Raw genomic sequence first — 25,995 nt, 5'->3', positions numbered from 1 at the left:
GGGAGGCTGAGGTAGGAGGATGGTTTGGGCCCAGGAGGTTGAGGCTGCAGTGAGGCATGATCACACCACTGCACTCCAGCCTGGGTGACAGAGGGGGACCCTGTCTCAAAAAAAAAACACACAAGAAAGTATTGCAAAATAAAGCATTTATTTAAAAATATAAAGACCTATGCCACTCCTCTTAGCTGATTATTTTCCAGTCCCTGAATCACTATATTTGTTTTACTTTCAGAAGCTGTTCCCTCCCTAGGAATATTCAACTTCCAGTCTTCCAGTATGTTACCTTCCCATAGCAGCCTTTTCTAACCATCTTATCTACTTAATTTTTTATTCTTTTTTTTTTTTTTTTTTTGAGATGAAGGTTCACTCTGTAGCCCAGACTAGAGTGCAGTGGTGCCATCTCAGCTCACTGCAACCTCCGCCTCCCAGGCTCAAGTGATTCTCCTGCCTCAGCCTCCCAAGTAGCTGGGACTATGGGCATGCCCCACCATGCCTGGCTAATTTTTGTATTTTTATTTTATTTATTTATTTATTTATTTATTTTTGAGACAGGGTCTCACTCTGTTGCCCAGGCTGGAGTGCAGTGGCACGATCTCAGCTCACTGCAACCTCTGCCTCCCAGGTTCAAGCGATTCTCCTGCCTCAGCCTCCCAAATAGCTGGGATTACAGGTGCTTGCCACCACGCCCAGCTACTTTTTGTATTTTTAATACAGATGGGGTTTCACCGTCTTGGCCAGGCTGGTCTCAAACTCCTGACCTCAAGTGATCTGTCCACCTTGGCCTCCCAAAATGCTGGGATTACAGGTGTGAGCCACCGGGCCAGGCCCCTAACCACGTTATCTACTGTATCTCCCTACCTCGATGCCTCTATATCCCCTTGCCCTGATTTGACATCTTCAGGTACTTATTCTTACAGAATATATGTATGTATGTCTCGTCTGTCTCCCTTACAAGCATGCAAGTTTCCTGAGAGTAGGGGCCATGTCTATTCTGACCCGTGTGCAGCCTGGAGCCCAAAGCATAGCAGGCATTGAATATTTCTTAAATGAATGCATGTAATAATGACGATTGCTTCTCAGCAAAACACCGTCACAACTACCAGCAATAACAATAAGTAAATATCATTTGTTCAGCCTAATTGTGGTCCAGATTCTGTGTTTACTAATATACAAGTAATATCACAAGAACCTGGACGGTAATATTAGCCCCATTTCTCAGATGGAGAAACTAGGGCATAGAGACTAGAAGGACCTAAAGTTACAAAGCAAGTTACAGACACGGCACCTAGTAGAACCCAGCGCCTAGAACGGCTAAGACCCCCAGACCATCTACCACGCCCTCTGCCCTGGGGAGTGTCCACATGTCCAGATTTCTCTACCTAAAACGTCCCTTGAGTCCTAAAGAATCTGTCTTGAGGATATGGCAGGAATAAAGAAGGAGAGAGAGAGAAGGGGGCAGGGGTTCCGGGACTATTGGATCTGAGAGAGGAAGGGGGTTGGGGACCCAGAGTCCGGGGTCTGAAGAAGGAGGGGCTGGAGCCTGGACTCCCGGGTCTGAGGGAGGAGGGGCTGGAGCCTGGACTCCCGGGTCTGAGGGAGGAGGGGCTGGGGCCCTAGACTTCCGGGCCTGAGGGAGGAGGGGGCTGGGGATCTGGACTCCTAGGTCTTAGGGAGGAGGAACTGGGGATCTGAACTCCCGGGTCTGAGGGAGGAAGAGCTGGGGATCTGGACTCCCGGGTCTGAAGGAGGAGGGGCTGGGGCCCTAGACCTCCGGGTCTGAGGGAGGAGGGGGCTGGGGATCTAGACTCTTGGGTCTTAGGGAGGAGCTGCGGATCTGGACTCCTGGGTCTGAGGGAGGAAGAGCTGGGGATCTGGACTCCTGGGTCTGAGGGAGGAGGTGCTGGGGGTGCTGGAAACCTTAGGTAAGCGGTCTTGAGGAACTAGATCCAGGTCCGGGCCTCCGCTCTTTCTTTTGGGAGCCCGGATCACTCCGCGAGCCACGCCCCATTGCTGACCTGGCCAAGCCCCGCCTCTCTCGGCCTCGGCCCCTCCCCAACCTTTCTGGGCCCTCGAAGGATCTCGGAGGCGAAGTTGCTAGAAGATACTTAAGAGGGCCCCAGTGGAGATGGAACAACCAAAGGACGGGGCTGGGCCTGAAGGGTGAGACAAAGACCTCCTGAGAGGGGGACAGAGACCCATAGAGAGGAGGGGACAGAGAAAACGAGAGAGAAAGGGCGCGCTGAACAGACCTGCATAGAGAATCAGGAAAAACAAAAAAGGCTCAGGTATCACCACATAGGTACAGAATCTTAGAAGATCTTGGTGAGAGTTGAGCGAGATACTTAGAAACAGGCGGAGGCCGGGTGCAGTGGCTCATGCCTGTAATCCCAGCACTTTGGGAGGCCGAGGCGGGTGGATCACATGAGGTCGGGAGTTCGAGACCAGCCTGACCAACATGGAGAAGTCTGTCTCTCCTAAAAATACAAAATTAGACGGGCGTGGTGGTGCGTGCTTGTAATCCCAGGTACTCGGGAGGCTGAGGCAGGAGAATCGCTTGAACCCGAGAGGCAGAGGTTGCAGTGAGCCAAGATAGCGCCATTGCACTCCAGTCTGGGCAACAAGAGTGAAACCCAGTCTCAAAAAAAAAAAAAAAAAGAACTAGAAACAGATACTCATCGAACAGAAATTTCCAAGAATAAACCAAAAATTGTGAAGACTCCAGGGATCCCCAGAAGGCTGGAGAAATCGTAGCTGTCCACTGTTTTAGCACTTAGCAGACCCAGCCCTGTCATACGCACCTTTGATACCATCCAAAGCCATCTGTGACTATAAACAAATTAAGGTTCGAAATAGGAAAATGATTTGTCCAAAGATACACCACCAAAAGGGAGGCGGCCAGGAATTGGAGCTGAGTTCTGTCTGATGCCGAAGTTCATGGCAGAGCTGTCTGTTTCTTTAGAGAGACCCGGGATAGAAACAAAGAGAGAGAAGAGGGGGAGGAAGTCACAGGTGGGCACTGAGGATGGAGAGATGGCTGCCTTCCTCAGAGGTGCAGAGACAGCCTGGCAGCAAGAAACAAGGAAATACGGAGACGCTGAGCCCCACTGACCTGTCTTTTTGTTGTTCTAGGAACAACCTGTCCCTGCCGTCATCTGGGACTGAGCCATGGACCCCTGCGCCTCTCCCAGCCCCTCCACCCTGGCTTCTGAGCTCCACAGACCCCGCCCACCTGGGGCTCCCGGAGAGCGTGGCCTCTGTCACCGTGCCCATACGCCTGGACACCCTCTCCTGCCTCCTGCACAGCGCCCTGCTGGGGACCTACACCTTCCAACAGGCCTTGCCCTCTTGCCCCTGCTGCCCCCAGGCAGGCCACTCCCAGCCGGGCACAGTCAGGAGGCCTCCCAGGGGACGCGGAGGCTGGGAAGTCAGGCACAGGCCAGGCTGGGGCCGGGGCCCGCATAGACGGGGCCTCGGGAGAGCTGAGCAGCCAGAGAGGGGCCGGGCGGGGGGCCCTGGGGCTGGCCCCAGGACCCCACCAATGACGCTGCCATCACCACCAACACTGCCTTCCCAGGATGGGAAGAAGGAAGCTCGAGGCCCACAGCCACCCCTGGAAACACCACCGGCTGCTGAGGACTGGGAGACAGAGTACTAGGACCTTGGAGGGTCCAGCACCTGAGATTGCAGTCACCCAGGAGGGTTTTCCTGGGGCCCAGAGTGATCTCAGCCCTGTCAGAAGAACCTCAAGAAACATCTTCCATCCTCCCCTCTCTCCAAAACCACGGTCCCAGGAGTAGCTCCTGTGAGGCACTTGGTGAACCTGACCTAAGTCACCTGAATCCCAAGTGAGAAGAAAACCCTAAACCCCATACCCAGGCCTGTCTCCTTGATGGCCTCAACCCCATTCCCAACACCATCCCCAGCCACAACCACAATCCTTACCTCATTCCCAACCCCCAGGGCTCCTCCAACCCCATTCCCTACCCTCTCCCTAATCCCAAAGCCACTCCTACCTGCCTCTCTCTTCCCCACTAATACCCTATTCCCAAACCCATTCATTCCCATCCCTGTCACCAGTCCCAGCTCCACTTCTGTGCCTCAACCCTAACCCACCCTCTTTACCAACCCCTTTCTCCTCATTCCCTATGTACCTCAGCCCATCTTTAATCTACAGCCCCAAAGAGCCCCATCCTCAACCTCAGCCACAGCCCTGTGTCCATCCCCACAAAGAACCACATTGGCCCCACGTATCCAGACACCTGCGACTCCCCACCCCACTGCCTGCTCTTCTGGTAGGAAGCCCTGGTTGAACAATAAACGCGTGACTCTCCCTGAATCTTGCGTGCGTGCGTGCGCGTGTGTGCTTACACAGCTCGGACAAAGCCAGGGTTGCTGTGAGCAAGGCTGGCGACGAGGTGTTGGGTTCTGGGGAGGGTCACAGAGGTCAGAGAGCAGGGGCTGGGTGGGGGGAGCCCCCTGGATGCCTGCTTCAGCAAATTCCATTTGAGGCCTCTGCCACCGCTGCATTTCTGCCTGCTGGAAGCTGCTGGTTCGTGGGATCATTGTGTAGGGAGGCTTAAGGGATTTGGGGAACCTAAGGGGGCAAAGAGGCCAGTGACCAGGCTCGGCTCAGTCTGCACAGAGGGGCCGTGGCAGAAGGAGGGCTCGGGCAGGCTCTACTCAGGTAGGCACCAGGCATGGGACCTGTAGCCCCCTCTTCCCCAAGTCCCAGGAGTCTAGGGTCCCAGCTCCTTCTTCTCCCAGGACCTGATGTCCCACCCCCTAGCCCTTAGCCCCTTCCTTACCCACCACCCAGGAATCCAGGCTCCTGGGCCCCTTCTCACCTAGGAGTCAGGAATCTAGGCCTCCAGCCTATTCCTTGCTCAGAACCTGGAAATCCAGGCCCCCGGCCTTCTCTTCCCCAGAACGCAAGCCTCCAAGAACCCAACCCCCCGCTCCCTGTCATCTTTCCAGGATCCCTACCATCCTCCTCCCTCAGACCCAGGGGTCCGGGCTCCAGTCCCCTCCTCCCCCAGGACCCAGGCTTCTAGGTCTCCATCTCCTTCTCTCAAGCACTTGGCATCCCACTCCCGAGCCCTCTCTTCCCCCAGTTCCTTCCTCCATCAAGTCCCAGGAATCCAGCTCCCAACCCCATCTCTCCCCTTCCCCACAGATCACCATGTACAGCTTCATGGGTGGTGGCCTGTTCTGTGCCTGGGTGGGGATCATCCTTCTGGTGGTGGCCACGGCAACAGACCACTGGATGCAGTACCGGCTGTCAGGGTCCTTTGCCCACCAGGGCCTGTGGCGGTACTGCCTGGGCAACAAGTGCTACCTGCAGACAGACAGCATCGGTGAGCCCCCTGGCCAGAGTCCGGGCCGCGCCTGGGGAAAGAGCAGGGCGGACCTCAGGGCCCAAGGACACCTGTATTCCAGATGGAGAACTCTGCGGCTCAAAGAGGGAAAGGGAGCAACCCAAGGTCACTCAGCATGGAGGGGGCAGAACTGGGACTACAGGGTTGTTTTCTAGCTGCAGTTTCACGGGGTGCTGGTTTGCAGGTTAAGTTGGGAGAGGTGGCATTTCCTGACGCCTTGTAGGTGTCATGCACAGCAATTGGGGCTAGTGTCACGAAACAGCATTTTCTAAATATCTACTATGGACCAAGAACTATGTTAGGTACTGGGGGATACAGAAGAAATATGGGCCCTGAATTTGCTAAATACTGCATAAAGTAGCATAGAGTATTTTTGCTTACTTATAATGTGCCAGGCCATAGATAGAGAGATACATAGAAATATATAGTATATTGCTTGCTGCATAGCATCTATAATAAGTTAATGTATACTACATTATGTGTAATATATGCAATTTATATTATTACATATAATTTATGATGTATAACATATGTAACTACATATATACATTAATAAATTAATATACAGTATAGTGTATTATACATGCACCTCTATTATATAATAAATTACTAATACATAATATATTGTATATAATATGCTACATATATAACTAATGCATATATATGATGTAGAATCCATTATATTACACATTATCTAATAAATAGTATATATCATGCCACATATTATATAATAAATTAATAATGTATATATTATACAAAATATTATATAATAATATATAATGTAGAGTATATTATATTGCACACTTATTACATAACATATTAATAAATTTGGCCAGGCGTGGTGGCTCACGTCTGTAATCCCAGCACTTTGGGAGGCCGAGGTGGGTGGATCACTTGAGGTCAGGAGTTCGAGATTAGCCTGGCAAAAAAGGTGAAACCCAGTCTCTACTAAAAATGCAAAAATTAGCCAGGCATGGTGGTGCGCACCTGTAATCCCAGCTACTCAGGAGGCTGAGGCAAGAGAATCGCTTGAACTCGGGAGGTGGAGACTGCAGTGGGCCCAGATGGCACCACTGCACTCCAGCCTGGACAGCAGACGAAGATGCTGTCTAAAAAATAAATAAAAATTAATTAATAATATATAATATATTGTGTATTATTACTAGTAATAGTAATAATAATAACTGGCATTGATTGAGTGCTTACTATGCCCTATGTGCTATTCTAAGCACTTTACATGGATAAACTCGCTTCCATCCCTAACAACACTAAGGGCAGTTCAATTGTATGTAAGAGTGAGAGATGAGATTTGACCTCAAAATTCAAACATCCTCTTGAGTAGTTGAGAAGAAGAGCTAAGCCTCACTGAGTGCCGGACGTGACAGGCATGGGAGACTTCGCCCACTCATCTCTCCCCGAGCCAGCCCTGAGAGAGAGGCAGGACGATGCCTGTTTGCTGGAGGGATAGACTGAGGCAGGGAGAAGTGAAAAGACTTGCCTTGGGCCACCAGCTTCAGAGTCCGGTCTGCCTGACTCCACACATCCTTCTCATTTCTGGCTATCTCATTTGTGACACTTCTACATTTTTCCTGCTGCAGGCTAGGAATTCCCAAGGGACAGCCCTGAGCCACCTCTCTGTCTTATCTCTGCCAGGGATGCAGGAGACAGGGAGGCTTGGTGAAGGTCTTTCTTTTTTTTGTTTGTTTTTGTTTTGTTTTGTTTTGTTTGAGACAGAGTCTCACTCTGTCACCCCTGCTAGAGTGCAATGGCGCTATCTCGGCTCACTGTAACCTCTGCCTCCTGAGTTCAAGCAATTCTCCTTGCCTCAGCCTCCCGAGTAGCTGGGATTACAGGCGCCCACAACCATGCCTGGCTAATTTTTGTATTTTTAGTAGAGACAGGATTTGACCATGTTGGCCAGGCTGGTCTCGAACTCCTGACCTCAGTTGATCCACCCGCCTCGGCCTCCCAAAGTGCTGGGATTATAGGTGTGAGCCACCGAACTTGGCCTCATTATTTTATTTGATTTGATTTTTGTAGAGACAGCTTCTCACTGTATTGCCCAGGCTTGTTTCAAACTCCCGGCTTCAGATGGACATGGTGGCTCAGCCTGTAATCCCAGCATGTTGGGAGGCTGAGGTAGGAGGATCACTTGAGCCTAGGTGTTTGAGACCAGACTGTGCAACGTAAGGAGACCCCATCTCAACAAAAAATAAAAAATTAGCTGGGCATGGTGGTGTGCTCCCGTGGCCCCAGCTGCTCAGAAGGCTGAAGTGGGAGGCTCACTTGAGCCCAGAAGTTTAAGCCTACAGTGAACTAAGATAGAGCCACTACACTCCAGCCCGGGTGACAGAGCAAGACCCTGTCTCAAAAAATAATAATAAGATAAAATAAATACTTAAACCCTCCTGGCCTCAAGCAATCCTCCTGCCTCAGCCTCCCAAAGTGTTGGGATTCCAGGCCCGAGCTGCTGTGACCAGCCTGAATTAGTGTGCTAGGGGTGCCGTAACAAAGCCCCACAAACCGGGTGGCTTGAACAACAGAAACGTGTTGTCTCACAGTTCTGGAGGCCAAGATGAAGATGTGGGCAAAATCAGTTCCTTCTGAGGGCTGTGAGGGAGAATCTGTTCCATGTCCCTCCCTCCCTGGCTTCTGGTGATTTTCTGGGAATCTTTGGTGTTCCTTGGTTTGGAAATGCATCACCCCAATTTCTACCTTCCTCACACATGGCATTTTTCCTAAAAGCGTGTTTGTGTCCAGATTCCTCTTTTATGAGGATGGCAGTCTTTGTTTTATGTTTTGTTTTGTTTTTGAGATGGAGTCTTGCTCTGTTGCCCAGGCTGGAGTGCAGTGGCACAATCTCGGCTCACTGCAACCTCTGCCTCCCAGGTTCAAGTGATTCTCCTGCCTCAGCCTCCTGAGTAGCTGGGATTACAGGTGCCCGCCACCAAGCCTGGCTAATTTTTGTATTTTTAGTAGAGAGGGTTTCTCCATTTTGGCTAGGCTGGTCTCAAACTCCTGACCTCAGGTGATCCACCTGCCTTGGCCTCCCAAAATGCTGGGATTACACTGGGCAGGAGCCACCACACCCAGCCCAGTTTTTGGATGAGAGCTCCACCCTACTCTAGCCTGATCTTGTCTTAACTAATTATATTTGCAAAGACTCTATTGCCAAATAAGTTACCATTCTAAGGCACTAGTTACAATTTCAACGTAAAAATTTGGGGCGGGGGACAGAAAGACATAACTCAACCCATAAAAATCTCCATGGAGAAACAGCCAGGAATTTCTCTCACCGAAGCTTCTACAAGGCAAAAGACTGGGTTTTCCAAAGATCCTAGACTTTTTACTTTGCAATGGCAAGATGCAAGGTCTGAGGGGTACCATTTCCCGGGGGGCTCCAGCAGACAGAATAGCCAAGCAGTTAGGAGCATGGGCCTTGGAGCTTGGATTCCAACTCCAGCCCTGTTTCTAATTATGAGACCTTGGGCAAGTCACTTTACCTCTCTGGGCCTCCATTTCTTCACTTGAAAAATAAGCATAAAAATGGTACTTATAGAATAGGGCTCTGGAGGAATGAATAACGTCTCACCTGGGTAGTGAGCATGGCATATAGTTAGCCATTGCTAAAGGAGGAAGAGATTATTATTATCTTTCCTGAGAGGCCATCCCTGGGCAAAGCACAAGAGAAGAATGGCCCCAGTGCTCAACATGAATTCATTTCACGCATTTATTGGGCACCTATTATGTACCAAGTGCTAGGTGCTGGGGACACAGTGGTGAATGAGACAGCAAGGCTCTTGCCCTTGCAGAGCTAAGGATTTACTGAGGAGAGACAGACATTATAAATAAGTTAAAAACAAGTAAATAGGACATTTTCAGATATAAGCAAGTGGTATAAAATAAATGAAAGTGTAAGTTGGGCGCAGTGGCTTGCAACTATAATCTCAGCACTTTGGGAGGCCAAGGCAGGTGGATCACTTGGGGCCAGGAGTTTGAGACCAGCCTGGCCAACGTGGCAAAATGCCGTCTCTACTAAAAATACAAAAATTATCCGGGCGTGGTGGTGCGCACCCGTAGTCCCAGCCACTCAGGATCCTGAGGCAGGAGAATCGTTTGAACCCCAGAGGCGGAGGCTGCAGTGAGCTGAGATTGTGCCACAGCACTTCAGCCTGGGTGACAGAGGAAGACTCGGTCTCAAAAAAAAATAAGAAAAAAAAAGAAATGTGAGAGAGAATAGTAATTAGCAGGAAAATATAGGGAATCATCATTCATTCATTCATTCATTCAACAAACATTTCCCGAAGCCAGAATGCAAACCAAATGTGTGGTGGGGGTGTTTATGATACAGAACCAACCCACTGCCTGTCTTCAAGGAGCAATCAGGCTGGAGGGGGAGACAGACAAAGAGAGTCACAACCCTTAGCTGTGGATGAAGATGATGACTGAGGGGTGGGGAGATGCCTCCTAGAGGATGGGTCAGAGGAGCTTGGCTTTGGAGGATGAGTAGGAGTTTGCCAGGTGAAGAAGAGGGCATTTGCAAAGAAGGGAAGGAAGAGCTGCGTTAGGGATATGGAAAGGGGCAAGGCATTTTCATCTCAGAGGTAGCAGCATCTCTCACTTAGAGCAGGGGAGGTGTGGGAATGACCATGGGGTGCTCCCACAGCATACTGGAATGCCACCCGGGCCTTCATGATCCTGTCTGCCCTATGCGCCACCTCCGGCATCATCATGGGCATCATGGCCTTCGCTCATCAGCCTACCTTCTCCCGCATCTCCCGGCCCTTCTCTGCTGGCATCATGTTTTTTTCCTCAAGTGAGTAAGCCCACCCTCTCCCTGCCCCTCTCCTCGCTCTCAACTCAAACCCCAATCTGTCCCCACCCCTCAACACCATTCTCACCCCTTACTCCTCACACTCAACCCCACCCCACCCTAATCCCATCCCCACACCCAAAACCAACCTCATGACTATTTCTAGTTCCAGTCTATTCTGACACTAGCTGGTGTACTACAATTCAGTTCTGGCACGAATCACCTAAAATTTGTGTTTGACTCCACAGGTTAAGACCACAGTCCTTAGTGAGACTGCCTCCACCTCAGCTACAAGCTGCAAACAGGGTGCCTGGGCCACCCATGCTTTGGATGCATTGGCTACAAACTAGGAGGTTCCCAAGACCCACTCAGATTCAAAAATTTGCTGGAGGCCGGGCACGATGGCTCATGCCTGTAATCCCAGCACTTTGGGAGGCCGTGGCGGGTGGATCACTAGGTCAGGAGTTTGAGACTAGCCCGGCCAACGTGGTGAAACCCCACCTCTACTAAAAATACAAAACAAAATTAGCCGGGCATGGTGGCAGGCACCTGTGGTCCCAGCTACTTGGGAGGCTGAGGCAGGAGAATGACATGAACCCGGGAGGTGGAGCTTGCAGTGAGCCGGGATTGTGCCACTGCACTCCAGCCTGGGCGGCAGAGCGAGACTCTGTCTCAACAAAAACAACAACAACAATAACAACAAAAGTTGCTGGAATAACTCATAGAATGCAGGAAAGTGCTATACTTACAGTTATAGCTTCATTATAGAGGACACAACTCAGGTCCAAGCAAATGAAGAGACACAGAGGGCAGAGTCTAGGAGAGCCCAAAATGCAGAGCTTCCAAGCCCTCTTCCTGTGGAGCCAGGGATCACCCTCCCAGCACACAGATGTTTTCACCAATAGGGAGCGCCACTGAGCTTCAGTGTCCAGAGGTTTAATTGGAGTCTTGTAAAATAAGCATGACTGATTGAATCACTGGCCATTGATGGAATGCAGTTTCCAGCTTCCTTTCTTCCCTGATATCAAGTGGTTCAGAGCCCCAACCATCTAATATCATGGTTGGTCTTTCTTTCTTTCTTTTTTGTTTTCCTTTTTTGAGATGGAGTCTCACTCTGTCACCCAGGCTGGAGTGTAGTGGCTTGATCTTAGCTCACTGCAACCTCCACCTCCCCTCCCGGGTTCAAGTGATTCTCCTGCCTCAGCCTCCTGAGTAGCTGGGATTACAGGCACCCACCACCACACCCAGCTAATTTTTTTTTTTATTGTATTTTTAGTAGAGACAGGGTTTCACCATGTTGGCCAGGCTGGTCTTGAACTCCTGACCTCAAGTGATCCACCGGACTCAGCCTCCCGAAGTGTTGGGATGACAGGCATGCGTCACTGTGCCTGGCCTGGTTGGTCTTTCTGACAACCACACCCAACCCTGAGTCATCTCATCTCATTACCATAAACTCAGGTTGGGCCCAAGAGGCTCAAGAATAACAAAGACCCTCCTATGACTCAGGAAGTTCCAAATATTGATTCTCCCTCCCAGGAACCAGAGACAATGGCCAGTTACATTATAAAACACAAGCGTGTCCAACTCTATCCCAAACCTATCCCCCAATCATCTTTACCCCTAATTTCAACTCAACCCCCATCCTCACTCTTATCCCCACCCCCAACCCATTTCCACCCCTTTCCCCAATCTTAGTTCCCACCCCCATCTTCAGCTGTCTGCCCATCTCCAAAATCACACCCAGCCTTAGTCCCACCTGCATCCTCCCGCCCTCTCTCCCCAGCTCTTTTCGTCTTGTTGGCCTTGGCCATCTACACTGGAGTCACCGTCAGCTTCCTGGGCCGCCGCTTTGGGGACTGGCGCTTTTCCTGGTCCTACATCCTGGGCTGGGTGGCAGTGCTCATGACGTTCTTCGCAGGTACTGGGGGCAAGGGGTGGGAAGGTCAGTGTCTGGGGCAGAGTGGGCAGCAGATAGGGTGGAAGATGACAGGGTGTCCCGCATGAGTCCCACAGCACTGGGTCAGGAGGAAGACTCCAGGCCTATGAAGTCTGGGGTTGGGGATACCCAGGGAGAAAGAGAGTAGAGTGTTGGGCTCTCTTGGGGTGGAACGGAGCTGGGGGAGGTTTGGGGGGTTCAATTTGAACTTCTTCTCATGCAGGGATTTTCTACATATGCGCCTACCGGGTGCAAGAATGTCGGCGCCTGTCTACACCCCGCTGAGCCCAAATGTGTCCCCCAACTTCATCTGGAAGTTAAAGTGAGGCCACTGAAGAGGAGGAGGAGGGTCTAGAGGCCTGAAATCCTGGTTCCTAGGGGAATGAGGGGGCTCAGTTCTGGACTGTGGGTTTGTGGGGGGAGGCTGACTGCTGGTCCTAGGCTGGAAGGAGGAAGAATGGGGCCTGTGGGAGGGAGCTGAGAAGACTCAAGTCCCCATCTGCCTGGCAGGTTGTTAGAAAAATGGAATATCCATTAGAGCAACTTTCTGGGGTCTAATAAAACTGATGTGAAACTACTAAAGTGTTAATCCTTGAGGGACTGGGATGGGGAGAAACAGCTGTAAGGGTGGTGGGTGTGGGCAGGGGTGCTTTTTTTGTGTGTTTTTCTTGTTGTTGTTGTCCTCATTGTTTTGAGACGGAGTTTTGCTCTTGTTGCCCAGGCTGGAGTGCAATGGCGCAATCTCAGCTCACAGCAACCTCTGCCTCCTGGGTTCAAGTGATTTTCCTGCCTCAGCCTCCCAAGTAGCTGGGATTACAGGGGCCCACTACCAAGCCTGGCTAATTTTTGTATTTTTAGTAGAGACGGGGTTTCACCTTGTTGGCCAGGCTGGTTTCAAATTCCTTACTTCAGGTGATCCATTCACCTCTGCCTCCCAAAGTGCTGGGATTACAGGCGTGAGCCACTGCACCCGGCCCAGGGGTGCTGTATTATGGAGGCCTGACCTTCTCAGTTTCTGCAGGGAGGGGAACAGAGATAAATCAACAGTCCCTGTCCAGAAGCTCACCACAGTTCAACTTCCAGGATATGGATGTGTAGGATAATCGGACAAATGAAAAGATCTCTGAAAAAGCCCCCTGCCCACCCCACCTCCAGTTGGCTCTCCCCAGCCTCCTCTCTCCTCCCTTGATGCGTCCCTTCAAAGGAAATACCAGAACCCTGAGCCTTCACCTCTGGCACCTGCTCTTCACACACTATTCATGACCGTGATCTTCTCTTCATTCATTCATTAGTAATTCATTCTATTAATTGATGCTGGCTGGGTGCGGTGTCTCACACCTGTAATCCCAGCACTTTGGAAAACCAAGGCAGGTGGATTGCTCAAGCCCAGGAGTTCCCCAGGCAACATGAGAAAACCCATCTCTACAAAAATAAAATAAAATAAAATTAGCTGGGCATGTTGGTGTGTGCCTGTCCCAGCTACTCAGGAGGCTGAGGTGGGAGGGTCGCTGGAGTCCCAGGAGACGGAGGTTGCAGTGAGCTGTGATAGCACCACTGCACTCCAGCCTGAGCGAGAGTAAGACTATGTGTCAAAATAAAAAAGAAAAAGAAAATAAACGGTTGTTAACTGCCGTGAGATTTACTGATGTCTATCATAAAATAATAAGACTATTTCACAAGGCTGATTCTGGTAAGATTATTTACTACAGCTATGCTAATAAATGGTATGTTTATAGAGGCTTATTCCCTAAAATAACACTTACTGGGGCCTTCTCAAATAAAAATACTGTATTTATACAGGTTTTCTCTAATAATAATGACAATTGAAGATTTCTCTAATAATTTATTGAGGCCTGTTTAAATAGAAATATTTGCCGAGACTTATTGTAGTAATCATATTTATAGGGGCTTACTCTAGCAATAATAATGATATAATTATGACTCCAGACTCAGGACTCCAACTTACCTACTCAACCTACTTACTCAACATTTCCACTTGAAAAGAAGAGGCATCTCCAACCTCACATATCCAAAAATAAGTTCCTGATCTCACACACACCCTATGTGTACCTCCCATGGTCTTCCCCATCTTAGGAAATGGCAAACCCATTTTTTATTTTATTTATTTGTTTTTTTGAAATGGAGTCTCGCCCTGTTGCCCAGGCTGGAGTGCAGTGGTGCAATCTCGGCTCACTGCAACCTCTGCCTCCCTTCCGGGGTTCAAGTGATTCTCTTGCCTCAGCCTCCCAAGTGGCTGGGATTACAGGCGTCTGTCACCATGCCCAGCTAATTTTTGTATTTTTAGTAGAGACAGGGTTTCACCATGTTGGCCAGGCTAGTCTCGAACTCCTGACCTCGTGATCCGCCCACCTCAGCCTCCCAAAGTGCTGGGATTACAGGCGTGAGCCACCATGCCCGGCCAACAACCCCATTTTTATCCAGCTACTCAAGCCAACAACTTTGGGATTCAATGTTGGCTTTTTTTTTTTTTTTTTTTTTTTTTGGAGTGAGCCTCCCACCTCAGCCTCCTGAGCAGCTAAGACTACAGGCATGCACCACCCACTATGCCTGGGTAATTTTTTAATTTTTTGTAGAGATGGGGTCTCCTTATGTTGCACAGACTGGTCTGTGTCTACTGGTCTCAAGTGATCCTCCCACCTCGGCCTCCCAAAGTGCTGGGATCACAGGCATGAGCCACCCCAGCTGGCGTGTGTCTGCTTTTGGTTTCCTGTAAATCCTCAAGACAGCACCTGGCACATGGTAATCACTCAAAAGAACATTTGTTGAATAATAAATCTTTATTCAGGCCAATTGATGGTGCTGTTTATTGACTTACATAAAGTATTATTTATTGAGATATACTCTAATGATACTGAGATTTAATAGCTTTTTATCATTATAATAGCCACTAAATATTATGACTAGAGTGCACCTCAATAGAACTGATGATGCCTTCCATAATAACTGTTTACCATTAGCATTCGTTTCTTTAATAGAACGTAGGTTAATTGAGGATTGGTTTTTTTAAATTTTATTTTATTTTATTTTTTGAGATGGAGTCTCGCTCTGTCACCTAGGCTGGAGGGCAGCGGTGCGATCTTGGTTCACTGCAACCTCCGACTCCCAGGTTCAAGCAATTCTCCTGCCTCAGCCTCCCGAGTAGCTGGAATTACAGGTGCCCGCCACCACTCCCAGCTAATTTTGGGGGGTCTTCTGTGGCAGATGGGGGCTACTGAGGAGCTTTCAAGCCCGGGAGAGGTTGGAAGGGGCTGGAGAAAGTTGGAAGAGACCTGGGGTGATTCAAAAAAACTGACAGTGCTTAGACAAGACTGACAGAGACCTAAGAAAACCAAGTGGCCAAGCAGGCGACATGAGCTGTGAACCCCGAAAATCTGAGACAGGTCTCAGTTAATTTAGAAAGTTTATTTTGCCTTGTAGTCCCAGCTACTCAGGAGGCTGAGGGAGGAGAATGATGTGAACCCGGGAGGCGGAGCTTGCAGTGAGCCGAGATTGTGCCACTGTACTCCAGCCTGGGCGACAGAGTGAGACTCCATCTCAAAAAAAAAAAAAAAAAAAAAAAGACAATAGAAAGTTTATTTTGCCAAAGTTGAGGACGTGCGCCCGTGACACGGCCTCAGGATGTCCTGACGACATGTGCCCAAGGTGGTTGGGGCACAACTTGGTTCTATACATTTTAGGGAGACATGACACATCAATCAATATATGTAAGAAGTGCATTGGTTCATCCAGAAAGGTGGGGACAACTCAAAGCAGGCAGGGGCTTCCAGGTTACAGGCAGGTGAGAGACAAATCATGGCATTCTTTGAGTTTCTTTTTTCCTAGATGGAGTCTAACTCTGTTGCCCAGGCTAGAGTACAGTGGCACAATCTTGGCTTACTGCAACCTCCACCTCCTGGGTTCAAGTGATTCTCCTACCTCAGTCTCCTGAGTCTGGGATTACAGGCATGCACCACCACGCTTGGCTAATTTTTGTATTTTTAGTAGAGATAGGGTTTCACTATGTTGGCCAGGCTGGTCTCGAACTCGTGACCTCAGGTGATCCACCTGCTTAGGCCTCCTAAAGTGCTGGGATTACAGGCACGGCCTCTTTTGAGTTTCTGATAAGACTTTCCAAAGGAGGCAATCAGATATGCATCTATCTCAGTGAGCAGAGGGATGACTTTGAATAGAATGAGAGGCAGGTTTGCCCTGAGCTATTCCCAGCCTGACTTTCCCCTTTAGCTCAGTAATTTTGGGGCCCCAAGATTTTCCTTTCACAGAGCTCTCAGGAAAAGCTTCAGAAGGAGGCCTGGGGTTTTCCTCTGGCAACCACAGACCACATCTGGTTGAGAAAGCTGCTGGAGATCCTGCGAGCAATTCTGTCTTCAAGGCCCCAGCTGCCTTGCCTTTGTACTCTTAAGAGATGGTCTTGGCTGGCTGGGCGCGGTGGCTCATGCCTGTAATTCCAGCACTTTGGGAGGCTGAAGCAGGTGGATCACCTGAGGTCGGGAGTTTGAGACCAGCCTGACCAACATGGAGCAACCCCGTCTCTACTAAAAATACAAAATTAGCCGGGCATGGTGGCACATACCTGTAATCCTAGTTACTAAGGAGGCTGAGGCAGGAGAATCGCTTGAACCTGGGAGGCAGAGGTTGCTGTGAGCCGAGATCATGCCATTGCACTCCAGCCTGAGCAACAAAAGTGAAACTCTGTCTCAAAAAAAAAAAGAGAGATGACCTTCACCCGCTCTTACTGGCTTGTGGTGTCTGTGTCAGAGGGCCTGGGCCTGTGATCAGCCTGTGATACCTACGTGTGCAGAGACTCACTGGAGCCAGGTACAGGTCACCTGTGTGTGTGAATGCATGCATGGGTGTGATGGTGGTGGTAGTGGGACCCACTTGGGGAGATGAGAAACAAGATTACAGGCTTGGACCTGGAGGTGAAAGGACGATGAAAATGGGTGGAGTTAGGTATGAATTATAGAGGTTGCAGAGAAGAATGAAAAGACAGTGGCTGGGCGCAGTGGCTCACTCCTGTAATCCCAGCACTGTGGGAGGCTGAGGCAGGTGGATCCCCTGAGGTCAGGAGTTCAAGACCATCCTGGCCAACATGGCAAAACTCCATCTCTACTAAAAACACACAAAAAAATAGCCCGATGTGGTGGCATACAACCCACAACCCCAGCTACTCAGGAGGCTGAGGCACAGGAATCACTTAAACCCAGGAGGCGGAGGTTGCAGTGAGCCAAGATCATGCCACTGTACTCCAGCCTGGGCGACAGAGTGAGACTCCATCTCAAAAAAAAAAAAAAAAAAAAAAAGGGTTGGGATGGGAATGAGAATAGGGTCAAGTTTCAGGAAGAGGATGGGGTTGGGCTTGGAGTAGGGGCTGGGGTTAACAATGGAGAGGAGTTGGGTTTGGAGATGGGGTGGGGTTTGAGAATGAGAATGGAGTTAGATTTGAGGGTGGGAAGGGGTTAAGGGTTGGAACTGGGAATAAGGATGGTGTTGAGTTTGGGAATTAGAATGACGTTAGGTTTGGGGATGGGGTCGAATTGGGGGATGGGGTTGAGTGTGTAGTTGGGACTGAGAATGGAGTTCTATTTGAGGATGGGGATGGGCTTAAATTAGGGGTTGGAGCTGGGGTGGAGATTACGAATAGGGATGGGATTGGGTTTGGAGTTGTGTTCAGGAATGGGAATAGGGGTTAACTTTGGGGATAGGGATGGGTTGAATTTGTGGTTGGAACTGGGCTTGATATTGAGTTTGGGGATGGAGTTGGGTTTGGGGTTAAGGATGGCTTTGGGTTTGGGAGGGGGTCAGGGTCACAGATAGGCTGTGTGCTCTGACCCGCTACTCACTGCACACCATGGTAGATTATCCGGAGATCTGGCCTGCTCATGGCCTCTGCCACCTGTGGGAGCCTGTGCTCATGAATGTGTTCTCAGAGTGATGCGGATCTGAGTGAAGGATGGGGGCTGCCAATCTGAGTCTCTCCAATAAAGGAGAGGAACCAGTCTCCCAGGTCATTTCCCATTCTTCACATTTGCCAGCTGTCCTGCGACTGTTCATCTTCAAGACAGAGGTCCTCTTCCAGACTATTCCCTGTGTATTAGTCTATTCTCACACTGCTATAAATAGCTGCCTGGCCGGGCGTGGTGGCTCACGCCCGTAATCCCAACACTTTGGGAGGCCGAGGCGGGCAGATCACCTGAGGTCAGGCGTTCAAGACCAGCCTGCTAACATGGTGAAAACCCAAAAATCTACTAAACCTGAAATCTACTAAAAATACAAAAATTAGCTGGGTGTAGTGGCGGGCGCCTGTAATCCCAGCTACTCGGGAGGCTGAAGCAGGAGAACTGCTTGAACTCGGGAGGTGGAGATTGCAGTGAGCCGAGATTTCGCCACTGCCCTCCAGCCTGGGTGACAAGAGTGAAACTCTGTCTCAAACAACAGCAACGACAACAACAACACATGCCTGAGACTGGGTAATTTATAAAGGAAAGAGGTTTATTTGATTCACAGTTCAGCATGGCTGGGGAGGCCTCAGGAAACTTACAATCATGGCGGAAGGTGAAGGGGAAGCAAGCCACTGTCTTCACAGGGTGGCAGGAAGAAGTGCCAAGCGAAGGCAGGAAGAGCCCCTTAAGAAAACACCATATCTTGTGAAAACTCACTCATTATCACAAGAACAGCTTGGGGGAAGCCGGCCCCATGATTCAATTACCTCCACCTGGTCTCTACCTAGACACGTGGGGACGATGGGGACACAATTCAAGATGAGATTTGGGTAGGGACACAAACCCTGACCATATTGCCCTGTTTCACGGAGGTCAAGTTTTCCTGGGCCTTCTACCTGGGCTGTGGTACCTTCACCTTATACCTGCTCATAGATGAGGTGTTGCCAGGACCTGATGTTGGTGTGGATGGAAGAGGCTAGCGTTTGTGGGGCTGGAGAACCCTGGACCAAAATCCTTATGTTCCCCAAAACCCCCTAGGCCCCCCGATCCTGGTGATAAAGGCCACCAGGCTGGAGCCCCCACCCAAGCAGGGATGCCACAGAACTCATTAATCAGATGAGGATGCAGGTATGTCTGACTCTCTGCAAACCTTTCAGAATTGTGATTCTCTCCTGTTTGCCTGCCCTTGGCATATGCTCCAAACTGGGGCCCAGGATTCTGAGCTCCTGCCTGCCCCTTCCTCCCTCAGGACCTGGAGTTCAGGCCCCCAGCTCCTTCCTCCTTAAGCCCCAGGAGTTCTAACTCCCAAGCCCCCTCCTTTAGTAGAGACCCTAGACTTGGGGCCCTCCTCTCCCAGAATGGAAGACTGCAGAACCCACAGGAAAGCATGACACATCCCCAACTGTCCCCTCCAGCCACATCTGCCCTCCCCCTTAACGCACACTCTAGCCTGATTGGCTTCCTCCCACCTCAGGGCCCCCAAGCCTCTCTCTCTCTCACCTCTTCCAGGAAGCCCTGACTTGGTGTTGAAGGCTCCACGGGTGGGAGCTGTAGAACCTGTGACAGAGGCAAGTTCTAAACCACTGCCCAAACCACTGATGATCTGGCACCCTCAGTGCCCTCCCCCACCACACACTAAGCGGAGAGCCGGACCCCGGGGAGGGGAGGGAGGACGTTGCCTGTGCAATCCAGGAAGGGAGGGTATGTGAAAAGCTACCGGGAACTGTGTGAAACCAAACCAGCCTCATCTGACAAAGCGCAGGACCCCTCACTGCCCCGACTGCTTGCTGGTCTCTCTTTCTTGAGCTCTGAGGACCCAGGAGTCTGGGTGCACAGCCTCCTTCTCTCTGAGATTCAAGAGTCTGATCAGCAGCCTCTTCTTCCGCCAGGACCCAGAAGCCCTGAGCTTACCCCCATGGAGCCCTGCCGGTCCCTGGCCCTGCTTGTGGGCTTCCTGGGGCTGATGTTCTGCCTGATTGCTTTGAGCACCGATTTCTGGTTTGAGGCTGTGGGTCCCACCTACTCAGCTCACTCGGGCCTCTGGCCAACAGGGCATGGGGACATCATAGCAGGTAAGGGGAATGGGTGTCCTACAGAGGGGTTGCCAGTGGGGATGGGTGCTCAGTGGTCTTCTCCCGATCAGGCTACATCCACGTGACGCAGACCTTCAGCATTATGGCTGTTCTGTGGGGCCTGGTGTGCGTGAGTTTCCTGGTCCTGTCCTGCATCCCCTCACTGTCCGCCCCAGGCCACGGCCCCCTTGTCTCAACCACCGCAGCCTTTGCTGCAGGTAAGGACTCTGGACTGGACTGGGGCATCGGCAGCCAGCGAATTCCTGCCGAGGGGCTGAGCCATCTCTCTTGTCCTTGTCCCCAGCCCTCTCCATGGCAGTGGCCATGGCGGTGTACACCAGCGAGCGGTGGGACCAGCCTCGACACCCCCAGATCCAGACGTTCTTCTCCTGGTCCTTCTACCTGGGCTGGGTCTCAGCTATCCTCTTACTCTGCACAGGTGACTATCCTGCCCACTGCCCTGGGGAGCTTGGGATGGTGCAGTTGGGGGCCCTGAGGACAGAGGGCAGGGGCAAGTGCTTAAACTCTTTCTGGCCCCCCAGGTGCCCTGAGCCTGCGTGCTCACTGTGGCGGTCCCCGTCCTGGCTATGAAACCTTGTGAGCAGAAGGCAAGAGTGGCAAGATGAGTTTTGAGCATTGTATTCCAAAGGCCTTATCTGGAGCCTCAGGAAAGTCTGGTCCTACATCCGCCCCGCCCTTCCAGCCCTTCCCCAGCCCCTCCTCTTGTTTCTTCATTCATTCAACAAAATTTGGCTGGAATCTGGTTATTCTGAGATTAATTCTGCCAAGGCATAAGCCAACTATTTGCCAGCTCCATGGTAGATCACCAAGGGAAGGTGAGGGCCCACCAGGCCAACCAGCCTGCAGGGCGCTCCTGCCCAGTGCGAGTGCCCGGCCCGTGTGGACACAGGCTCCAACCCGTGTCTATGTCTCCCCTTCTCCAGCACTTTTCTTTCTCCCTGTGTCTTTCTCCCTTTAGCTGGCTCTCTTTCCTTCTCTCTCCCTCTCTGATGTTGTCCCCCCTGCCAGAACTCGGCCCTTCCTTGCACTCAGTCAGTTCCCTTTGCACATTTCCCCATGCTGGGGACACTGGCACAGGTCAGACCCAGGCCCTGCCCACCAGGGGCTCAGTCTGTGGGGTGGTGGGAAGGAGGCACTTACAGACCAGAAGCAGTTAATACAGGCCAGACAGCAGTCCCAGTGCAGGGAGAATGCCGGAAAAAGACTGACCATATTGTGGAGGGATGGAGACGACTTTTCTGGAGAGACACCATTTAGCCCTTCTTAAGGGCCAGTGAAAGGTAATATCCAGGCAGAGGGGCCCAAAGATGAGTGTGCAGAAAAGTCAGGAGTCTTGCGGGGATGAAGAACGGTAATTTATGGCCAGGATATAGAATGTGGGTGGTGGGGCATGGAAAATGAAGAGGGAGAGGCAGGTGGGGGCTGTGGCCTCTAATGTCATGCTGGACTTTCTCTTGAGCATGATGGGGAGTTGGGAGAAAACTGTGGGCAGGGGAGGGACAGTGTCAGCTCTGGGTGCCAGAAAGGCCCCCCTGCAGACATGGAGGGGAGGCCAGAAGGTCAGGGAGGAACTTGGCAATGCAACAGGTGGGACATGATGAGGCCTGACCTGGGACCAGTAAAGGAGGGATGAGCCAGACAGATTCAGGGGCAGGAGGAGCAGGACTTGGGGACCCAAGGCTTTTCAGGGTGAGCGGCAAGAAGAAGGTGAGGACAGCGCCCAAGGGTCTGGCTCAATGAACTGGAGGGGATGGCAGGGCCATCCCTAATATGGTGGAAGACACTAAGCTCAGTTGGAATATGGTTGACTATTAAGGCCCTGAGGGGCAGCCAGGAGCAGGTGAGAACTTGAGTTGGGCTCAGGGGAGAGACCTTGGGCTGGAGATGGAGTTTTGGATGGAGCATTAAGGAGCACTGAAACTTTGGCAGTGAGGAGGCTTGCCTGGCAAGGGAGTGCAGGGTGGAGCTTCAAGGGATACCCAGATTTACAAGTGAAGGGGAGAAGGCAGAGGAGCAGAAGTCTGCAGCCAGACAGCTGGGGACCTGGAGAGCTTCTGGGGTGCCTAGAATGTCAAGGGAAGAGAAGTTTATTTATGTATTTTTTTGAGACGGAGTCTCGCTCTGTTGCCCAGGCTGGAGTGCAGTGGCGTGATCTCGGCTCACTGCAAGTTCCACCTCCCAGGTTCACACCATTCTCCTGCCTCAGCCTCCCAAGTAGCTGGGACTACAGGCACCTGCCACCACGCTTGGCTAATTTTTTTGTATTTTTAATAGAGTCGGGGTTTCACCATGTTAGCCAGGATGGTCTCGATCTCCTGACCTCGTGATCCACCCGCCTTGGCCTCCCAAAGTGCTGGGATTACAGGCGTGAGCCACCGTGCCCGGCCGAGACGGAGTCTGATTCTGTCACCCAGGCTGGAGTGCAGTGGTGTGATCTTGGCTCACTGCAACCTCTGTGTCCCAGGTTCAAGCAATTCTCCTCCCTCAGCCTCCCGAGTAGTTGGGATTACAGGCGTGCACCACCACACCTGGCTAATTTTGTCTTGTTTTTTTTGTTTTTTGTTTTTTTTTGAGATGGAGCCTTGCTCTGTTGCCCAGGCTAGAATGCAGTGGCACGATCTCAGCTAACTGCAACCTCCACCTCCCAGGTTCAAGTGATTCGCCTGCCTCGCATCCCAAGTAGCTGGGATTATAGGCACCCGCCATCACCCCCGGCTAGCCTGGCTAATTTTTGTATTTTTAGTAGAGACGGGGTTTTGCCATGTTGGTCAGGCTTCTCTCAAACCCCTGACTTCAGGTGATCTGCCTGTCTCGGCCTCCTAAAGTGCTGGGATTACAGGTGTGAGCCACTGCGCGCCCGGCCAAGGGAAAGAGAAGTTTCTAAGAAAGGGCTGGGAGTGGTGGCTCACACCCATAATGTCAGCATTTTAGGAGGCGGAGGTAGGAGGATCGTTTGAGCCCAGGAGTTTGAGATCAGCTTGGGCAACATAGCAAGACCCCATCTCTATAAAAAAATCTTAAGAAAACTAGCCAGGTGTGGTGGCACATGCCTGTAGTCCCAGCTACTCGGGAGGCTGAGGCAGGAGGTTTCCTTCAGCCCAGGAGTTCAAGGCTGCAGTGAGTTGTGATGGTGCCACTGCACTCCAGCCTGGAAGAGAGAGATGGCTCACGCCCGTAATCCCAGCACTTTGGGAGGCTGAGGCAGGCAGATCACGAGGTCAGGAGTCCAAGACCAGCCTGGCCAATACGGTGAAACCCCGTCTCTACTAAAAATACAAAAATTAGCCAGATGTGGTGGTGCGTGCCTGCAGTTCCAGCTACTTGTGAGGCTGAGGCAGAAGAATTGCTTGAACCCAGGAGGTGGAGGTTGCAGTGAGCTGAGATCGCGCCACTGCACTCCAGCCTGGGCGACAGAGCAAGACTCTGTCTCAAAAAATAATGATAAAAGAAGGACTTGGCCTACCATGTAATGGCCCCCAAAGCTGCGGTCTGAATCTAGGCAGTCACTCAGTTGAGAGCTGCGGGGGTGTATGTGTATGGTGCTGGGGAGAGTGATTATCCCTTTAAACAGCCACCGGGGGAGGGGGTTCTGGAATCCCCAGCCTCACAGAGACCCAGCCTCCCTCCCCCCATCTCTCTGGTCTCTGTGTCTAAGGAGCCCTGGGGTGCTGGGTGTGAGTCACTTAGGTGGGCGTGTGTGGAGGGGTGTCTGGGGAGGACACTGAACAGGCTGAAGGGGTGTTCCGCTGTCCGGGGAGGTCTCTGGGAAGACAGGTTCTTCAAAGCAAAGCCTGTGAAGGTCTCAGAGGCCTCTCAGGGGAAGTCTCAAGGTCCCCAGTAAGGGAAATGAGGTCTGGAGGGAGGAGGTTGTGGGTCCTCGGGCAGGGTTGTTGAGGGAGGGGGGTCTTCAGGTCCCCAGAAGCAAGGACCTCAGGCAGGAGTACTAGAGGAAGAGTGTGGAGGAAGCGGGCTCCTAAGCTGGGGGCCTCCGGGTAGGAAGGGCCTGGGCCCATCCTGCCCTTGTGGCCCCCGGCTGCAGCCTCAGTGGCATGGGGGTGAAACGGAGGCTCCAGAGTGGGGGCATTCTGCTCAGCCTCGTGGCCAACGTCCTCATGGTGCTCTCCACGGCCACCAACTACTGGACCCGCCAACAAGAGGGCCACAGTGGCCTGTGGCAGGAATGCAACCATGGCATCTGCTCCAGCATCCCCTGCCAGAGTGAGGCTCCACCCGCCCAGATGTCAGAGGGCATTTCAGACCCCCAGGGCTCGGGACACACAGCTGGGCCCATGGCGAGACGCCACCCCTTCCACTCCGGGCTCAGTTGCAGCTGTCCCTGGTCGGCCGAGGCCGCCACGAACCCCGCCCCTCGACTTGTGGGCTTGTCCCCGACCCCCTCCCCGTCCCGGTAGCGGCAGTAACCGCAGGTCCTGATGTGACCTCCAAGTCTCCGTCCAAACGCCTGACTCCTGGTCGGGGGGAGCTCGGCTCCTGGCCACACACCGGGTTGGGGGCAGGAGACAGGAGAGCTTCCGGTTGCGGCCAAACCCGTAGCGACTGGGGCGGTGCCCGCTCTCCCCAGCCACGCCCGCGGGGGCTGATGCGCCCGCTCTCCCCAGCCACGCTGGCGGTGACTGGGGCGTGCATGGTGCTGGCGGTGGGTGTCGGCGTGGTGGGCATGGTGATGGGACTGCGGATTCGGTGCCACGAAGGCGAGTCGCTGCGGGGCCAGACCACGAGCGCCTTCCTCTTCCTCGGCGGTGAGACTGCAGCCCGCCCCAGGCCGGCAGGCAGGGGCGGGCCCTGGGTGATGGAGGGGTCTGGCCACCAGAGGAGGGGCTTGAGGTACTTGGCCGGGATCCGAGGGGCGGGGCTGGAAGAAGCCGAGAGAGGTGGGCGGGGCTCGAGACAGAGTTCAGCGCGGGAGGCGCAGGAAGGGGCCTGGGCCAGAGGCGGGCTGAGAGGCGATAGGCGTGGTCTGATATAAGGGGGCGGGTCTGAAGGGGCGTGGCCTGGGTGCAGCCCGACTAGGCCCAGCTAGCTCATCTTGCGGCTGGGCGGGGCCCAGGACTGCTGCTGCTGACCGCCTTGATAGGCTACACGGTGAAGAATGCGTGGAAGAACAACGTCTTCTTGTCTTGGTCCTATTTTTCTGGGTGGCTGGCCTTACCCTTCTCAATTCTCGCGGGTAACCTGGACAGCGGGAAGAGGGTGGAGGAGACTGCCCAGAAGACCCTCACCCTAGAGGCTCCCCAGCTGCCCTCCCAGGAAACCCCGGGGACCTCTCAGGGACTCCCCAACACACTAACGACGCCCGCAGACCCAGCAAAGACCCCCTTGGAGCCCCAAACCCCAGTCCCCGGGGCCCTCCCGGCCATCCGCCCCAGGGCCCACCTTCCTCTCCCCGCCCCGCGCCCCCGTCCCTCCAGGCTTCTGCTTTCTGCTGGCAGACATGATCATGCAGAGCACCGACGCCATCAGTGGATTCCCCGTGTGTCTGTGACTGCAGCCTGCCTGGGGCAGAATAAAGGAACGGCTTTTTTAGCGCTGCGGCTCCGCGTGCTTTTCTGGGGGGTCGTGCGGACGCAGGCACGGGGTTGCATAGAGGCTCAGGGAGGACATAAGGACATGAACCTATAGGGAACGTGAAGACGGGGAGACACAGACATGGAGACACAAGTCTCCATGGATTGGAATGGGAACAGGGACATGTGGGAGGGGCGGGGCCAGGAGGGGACGTGGGCTTTTGGAGAGGGTATGAAGAGGCTGTGGGGACGACATGGAGGTGAAGCAGAGACACGGACAGGGAAGGATACGG

The 25,995-nt window shown here is 52.3% G+C and overlaps 4 protein-coding genes across 7 annotated transcripts; all 4 read left to right on the top strand.

Moving 5' to 3' along the window:
• Window positions 1-2,046: 2,046 nt before the first annotated feature.
• C10H19orf84 (chromosome 10 C19orf84 homolog) lies at window positions 2,047-4,336 on the top strand. Its single transcript, XM_003269846.2, has 2 exons — window positions 2,047-2,160; window positions 3,130-4,336. Exons 1-2 carry the CDS (start codon window positions 2,126-2,128, stop codon window positions 3,653-3,655), a joined length of 561 nt encoding a protein of 186 aa, XP_003269894.1. The 5' UTR covers window positions 2,047-2,125; the 3' UTR covers window positions 3,656-4,336.
• Window positions 4,337-4,637: 301 nt separating this feature from the next.
• On the top strand, window positions 4,638-12,701 carry LIM2 (lens intrinsic membrane protein 2). Of its 2 annotated transcripts, none has more exons than XM_003269845.3 (5): window positions 4,638-4,684; window positions 5,174-5,354; window positions 10,042-10,191; window positions 11,972-12,106; window positions 12,348-12,701. In XM_003269845.3, the coding sequence occupies exons 2-5, from the start codon at window positions 5,180-5,182 to the stop codon at window positions 12,407-12,409; spliced, it is 522 nt and encodes a 173-aa protein (XP_003269893.2). In that variant the 5' UTR covers window positions 4,638-4,684; window positions 5,174-5,179; the 3' UTR covers window positions 12,410-12,701. The 2 variants fall into 2 exon arrangements, with proteins under 2 accessions (XP_003269893.2, XP_030677779.1); XM_030821919.1 differs by having other exon boundaries at window positions 5,174-5,480.
• A 7,080-nt stretch (window positions 12,702-19,781) lies between these two features.
• Window positions 19,782-20,915, top strand: NKG7 (natural killer cell granule protein 7). 2 transcript variants are annotated; one of them, XM_003269844.4, is made up of 4 exons: window positions 19,782-20,156; window positions 20,228-20,374; window positions 20,461-20,595; window positions 20,699-20,915. In XM_003269844.4, exons 1-4 carry the CDS (start codon window positions 20,000-20,002, stop codon window positions 20,755-20,757), a joined length of 498 nt encoding a protein of 165 aa, XP_003269892.1. In that variant the 5' UTR covers window positions 19,782-19,999; the 3' UTR covers window positions 20,758-20,915. The 2 variants fall into 2 exon arrangements, with proteins under 2 accessions (XP_003269892.1, XP_012365322.1); XM_012509868.2 differs by having other exon boundaries at window positions 20,333-20,595; window positions 20,699-20,914.
• A 2,832-nt stretch (window positions 20,916-23,747) lies between these two features.
• On the top strand, window positions 23,748-25,723 carry CLDND2 (claudin domain containing 2). 2 transcript variants are annotated; one of them, XM_003269842.3, is made up of 4 exons: window positions 23,748-24,395; window positions 24,797-24,937; window positions 25,246-25,365; window positions 25,607-25,723. In XM_003269842.3, the coding sequence occupies exons 1-4, from the start codon at window positions 24,227-24,229 to the stop codon at window positions 25,678-25,680; spliced, it is 504 nt and encodes a 167-aa protein (XP_003269890.1). In that variant the 5' UTR covers window positions 23,748-24,226; the 3' UTR covers window positions 25,681-25,723. The 2 variants fall into 2 exon arrangements, 1 of the variants encoding a protein (XP_003269890.1); XR_004032036.1 differs by lacking the exon at window positions 25,246-25,365 and having other exon boundaries at window positions 23,748-24,937; window positions 25,379-25,723.
• Window positions 25,724-25,995: the final 272 nt, after the last annotated feature.

The sequence above is a fragment of the Nomascus leucogenys genome, chromosome 10 (assembly GCF_006542625.1).
Source record: "Nomascus leucogenys isolate Asia chromosome 10, Asia_NLE_v1, whole genome shotgun sequence".
NCBI classification, from domain to species: Eukaryota; Metazoa; Chordata; class Mammalia; order Primates; family Hylobatidae; genus Nomascus; species Nomascus leucogenys.
Note: the sequence above shows the minus strand (reverse complement) of the source record. Positions and strands in the feature narration are given on the sequence as shown.

Coding starts and splice junctions, on each gene's coding strand:
- C10H19orf84 (XM_003269846.2), top strand. CDS start 2,126: ATGGAACAACCAAAGGACGGGGCTGGGCCTGAAGG. Junction 2,161..3,129: donor GACGGGGCTGGGCCTGAAGG/GTGAGACAAAGA, acceptor TTGTTGTTCTAG/GAACAACCTGTCCCTGCCGT.
- LIM2 (XM_030821919.1), top strand. CDS start 5,180: ATGTACAGCTTCATGGGTGGTGGCCTGTTCTGTGCCTGGGTGGGGATC. Junction 10,192..11,971: donor CATCATGTTTTTTTCCTCAA/GTGAGTAAGCCC, acceptor CTCTCTCCCCAG/CTCTTTTCGTCTTGTTGGCC. Junction 12,107..12,347: donor GCTCATGACGTTCTTCGCAG/GTACTGGGGGCA, acceptor CTTCTCATGCAG/GGATTTTCTACATATGCGCC.
- NKG7 (XM_003269844.4), top strand. CDS start 20,000: ATGGAGCCCTGCCGGTCCCTGGCCCTGCTTGTGGGCTTCCTGGGGCTG. Junction 20,157..20,227: donor GCATGGGGACATCATAGCAG/GTAAGGGGAATG, acceptor TCTCCCGATCAG/GCTACATCCACGTGACGCAG. Junction 20,375..20,460: donor CACCGCAGCCTTTGCTGCAG/GTAAGGACTCTG, acceptor CCTTGTCCCCAG/CCCTCTCCATGGCAGTGGCC.
- CLDND2 (XM_003269842.3), top strand. CDS start 24,227: ATGGGGGTGAAACGGAGGCTCCAGAGTGGGGGCATTCTGCTCAGCCTC. Junction 24,938..25,245: donor CGCCTTCCTCTTCCTCGGCG/GTGAGACTGCAG, acceptor GGCGGGGCCCAG/GACTGCTGCTGCTGACCGCC. Junction 25,366..25,606: donor ACCCTTCTCAATTCTCGCGG/GTAACCTGGACA, acceptor CCGTCCCTCCAG/GCTTCTGCTTTCTGCTGGCA.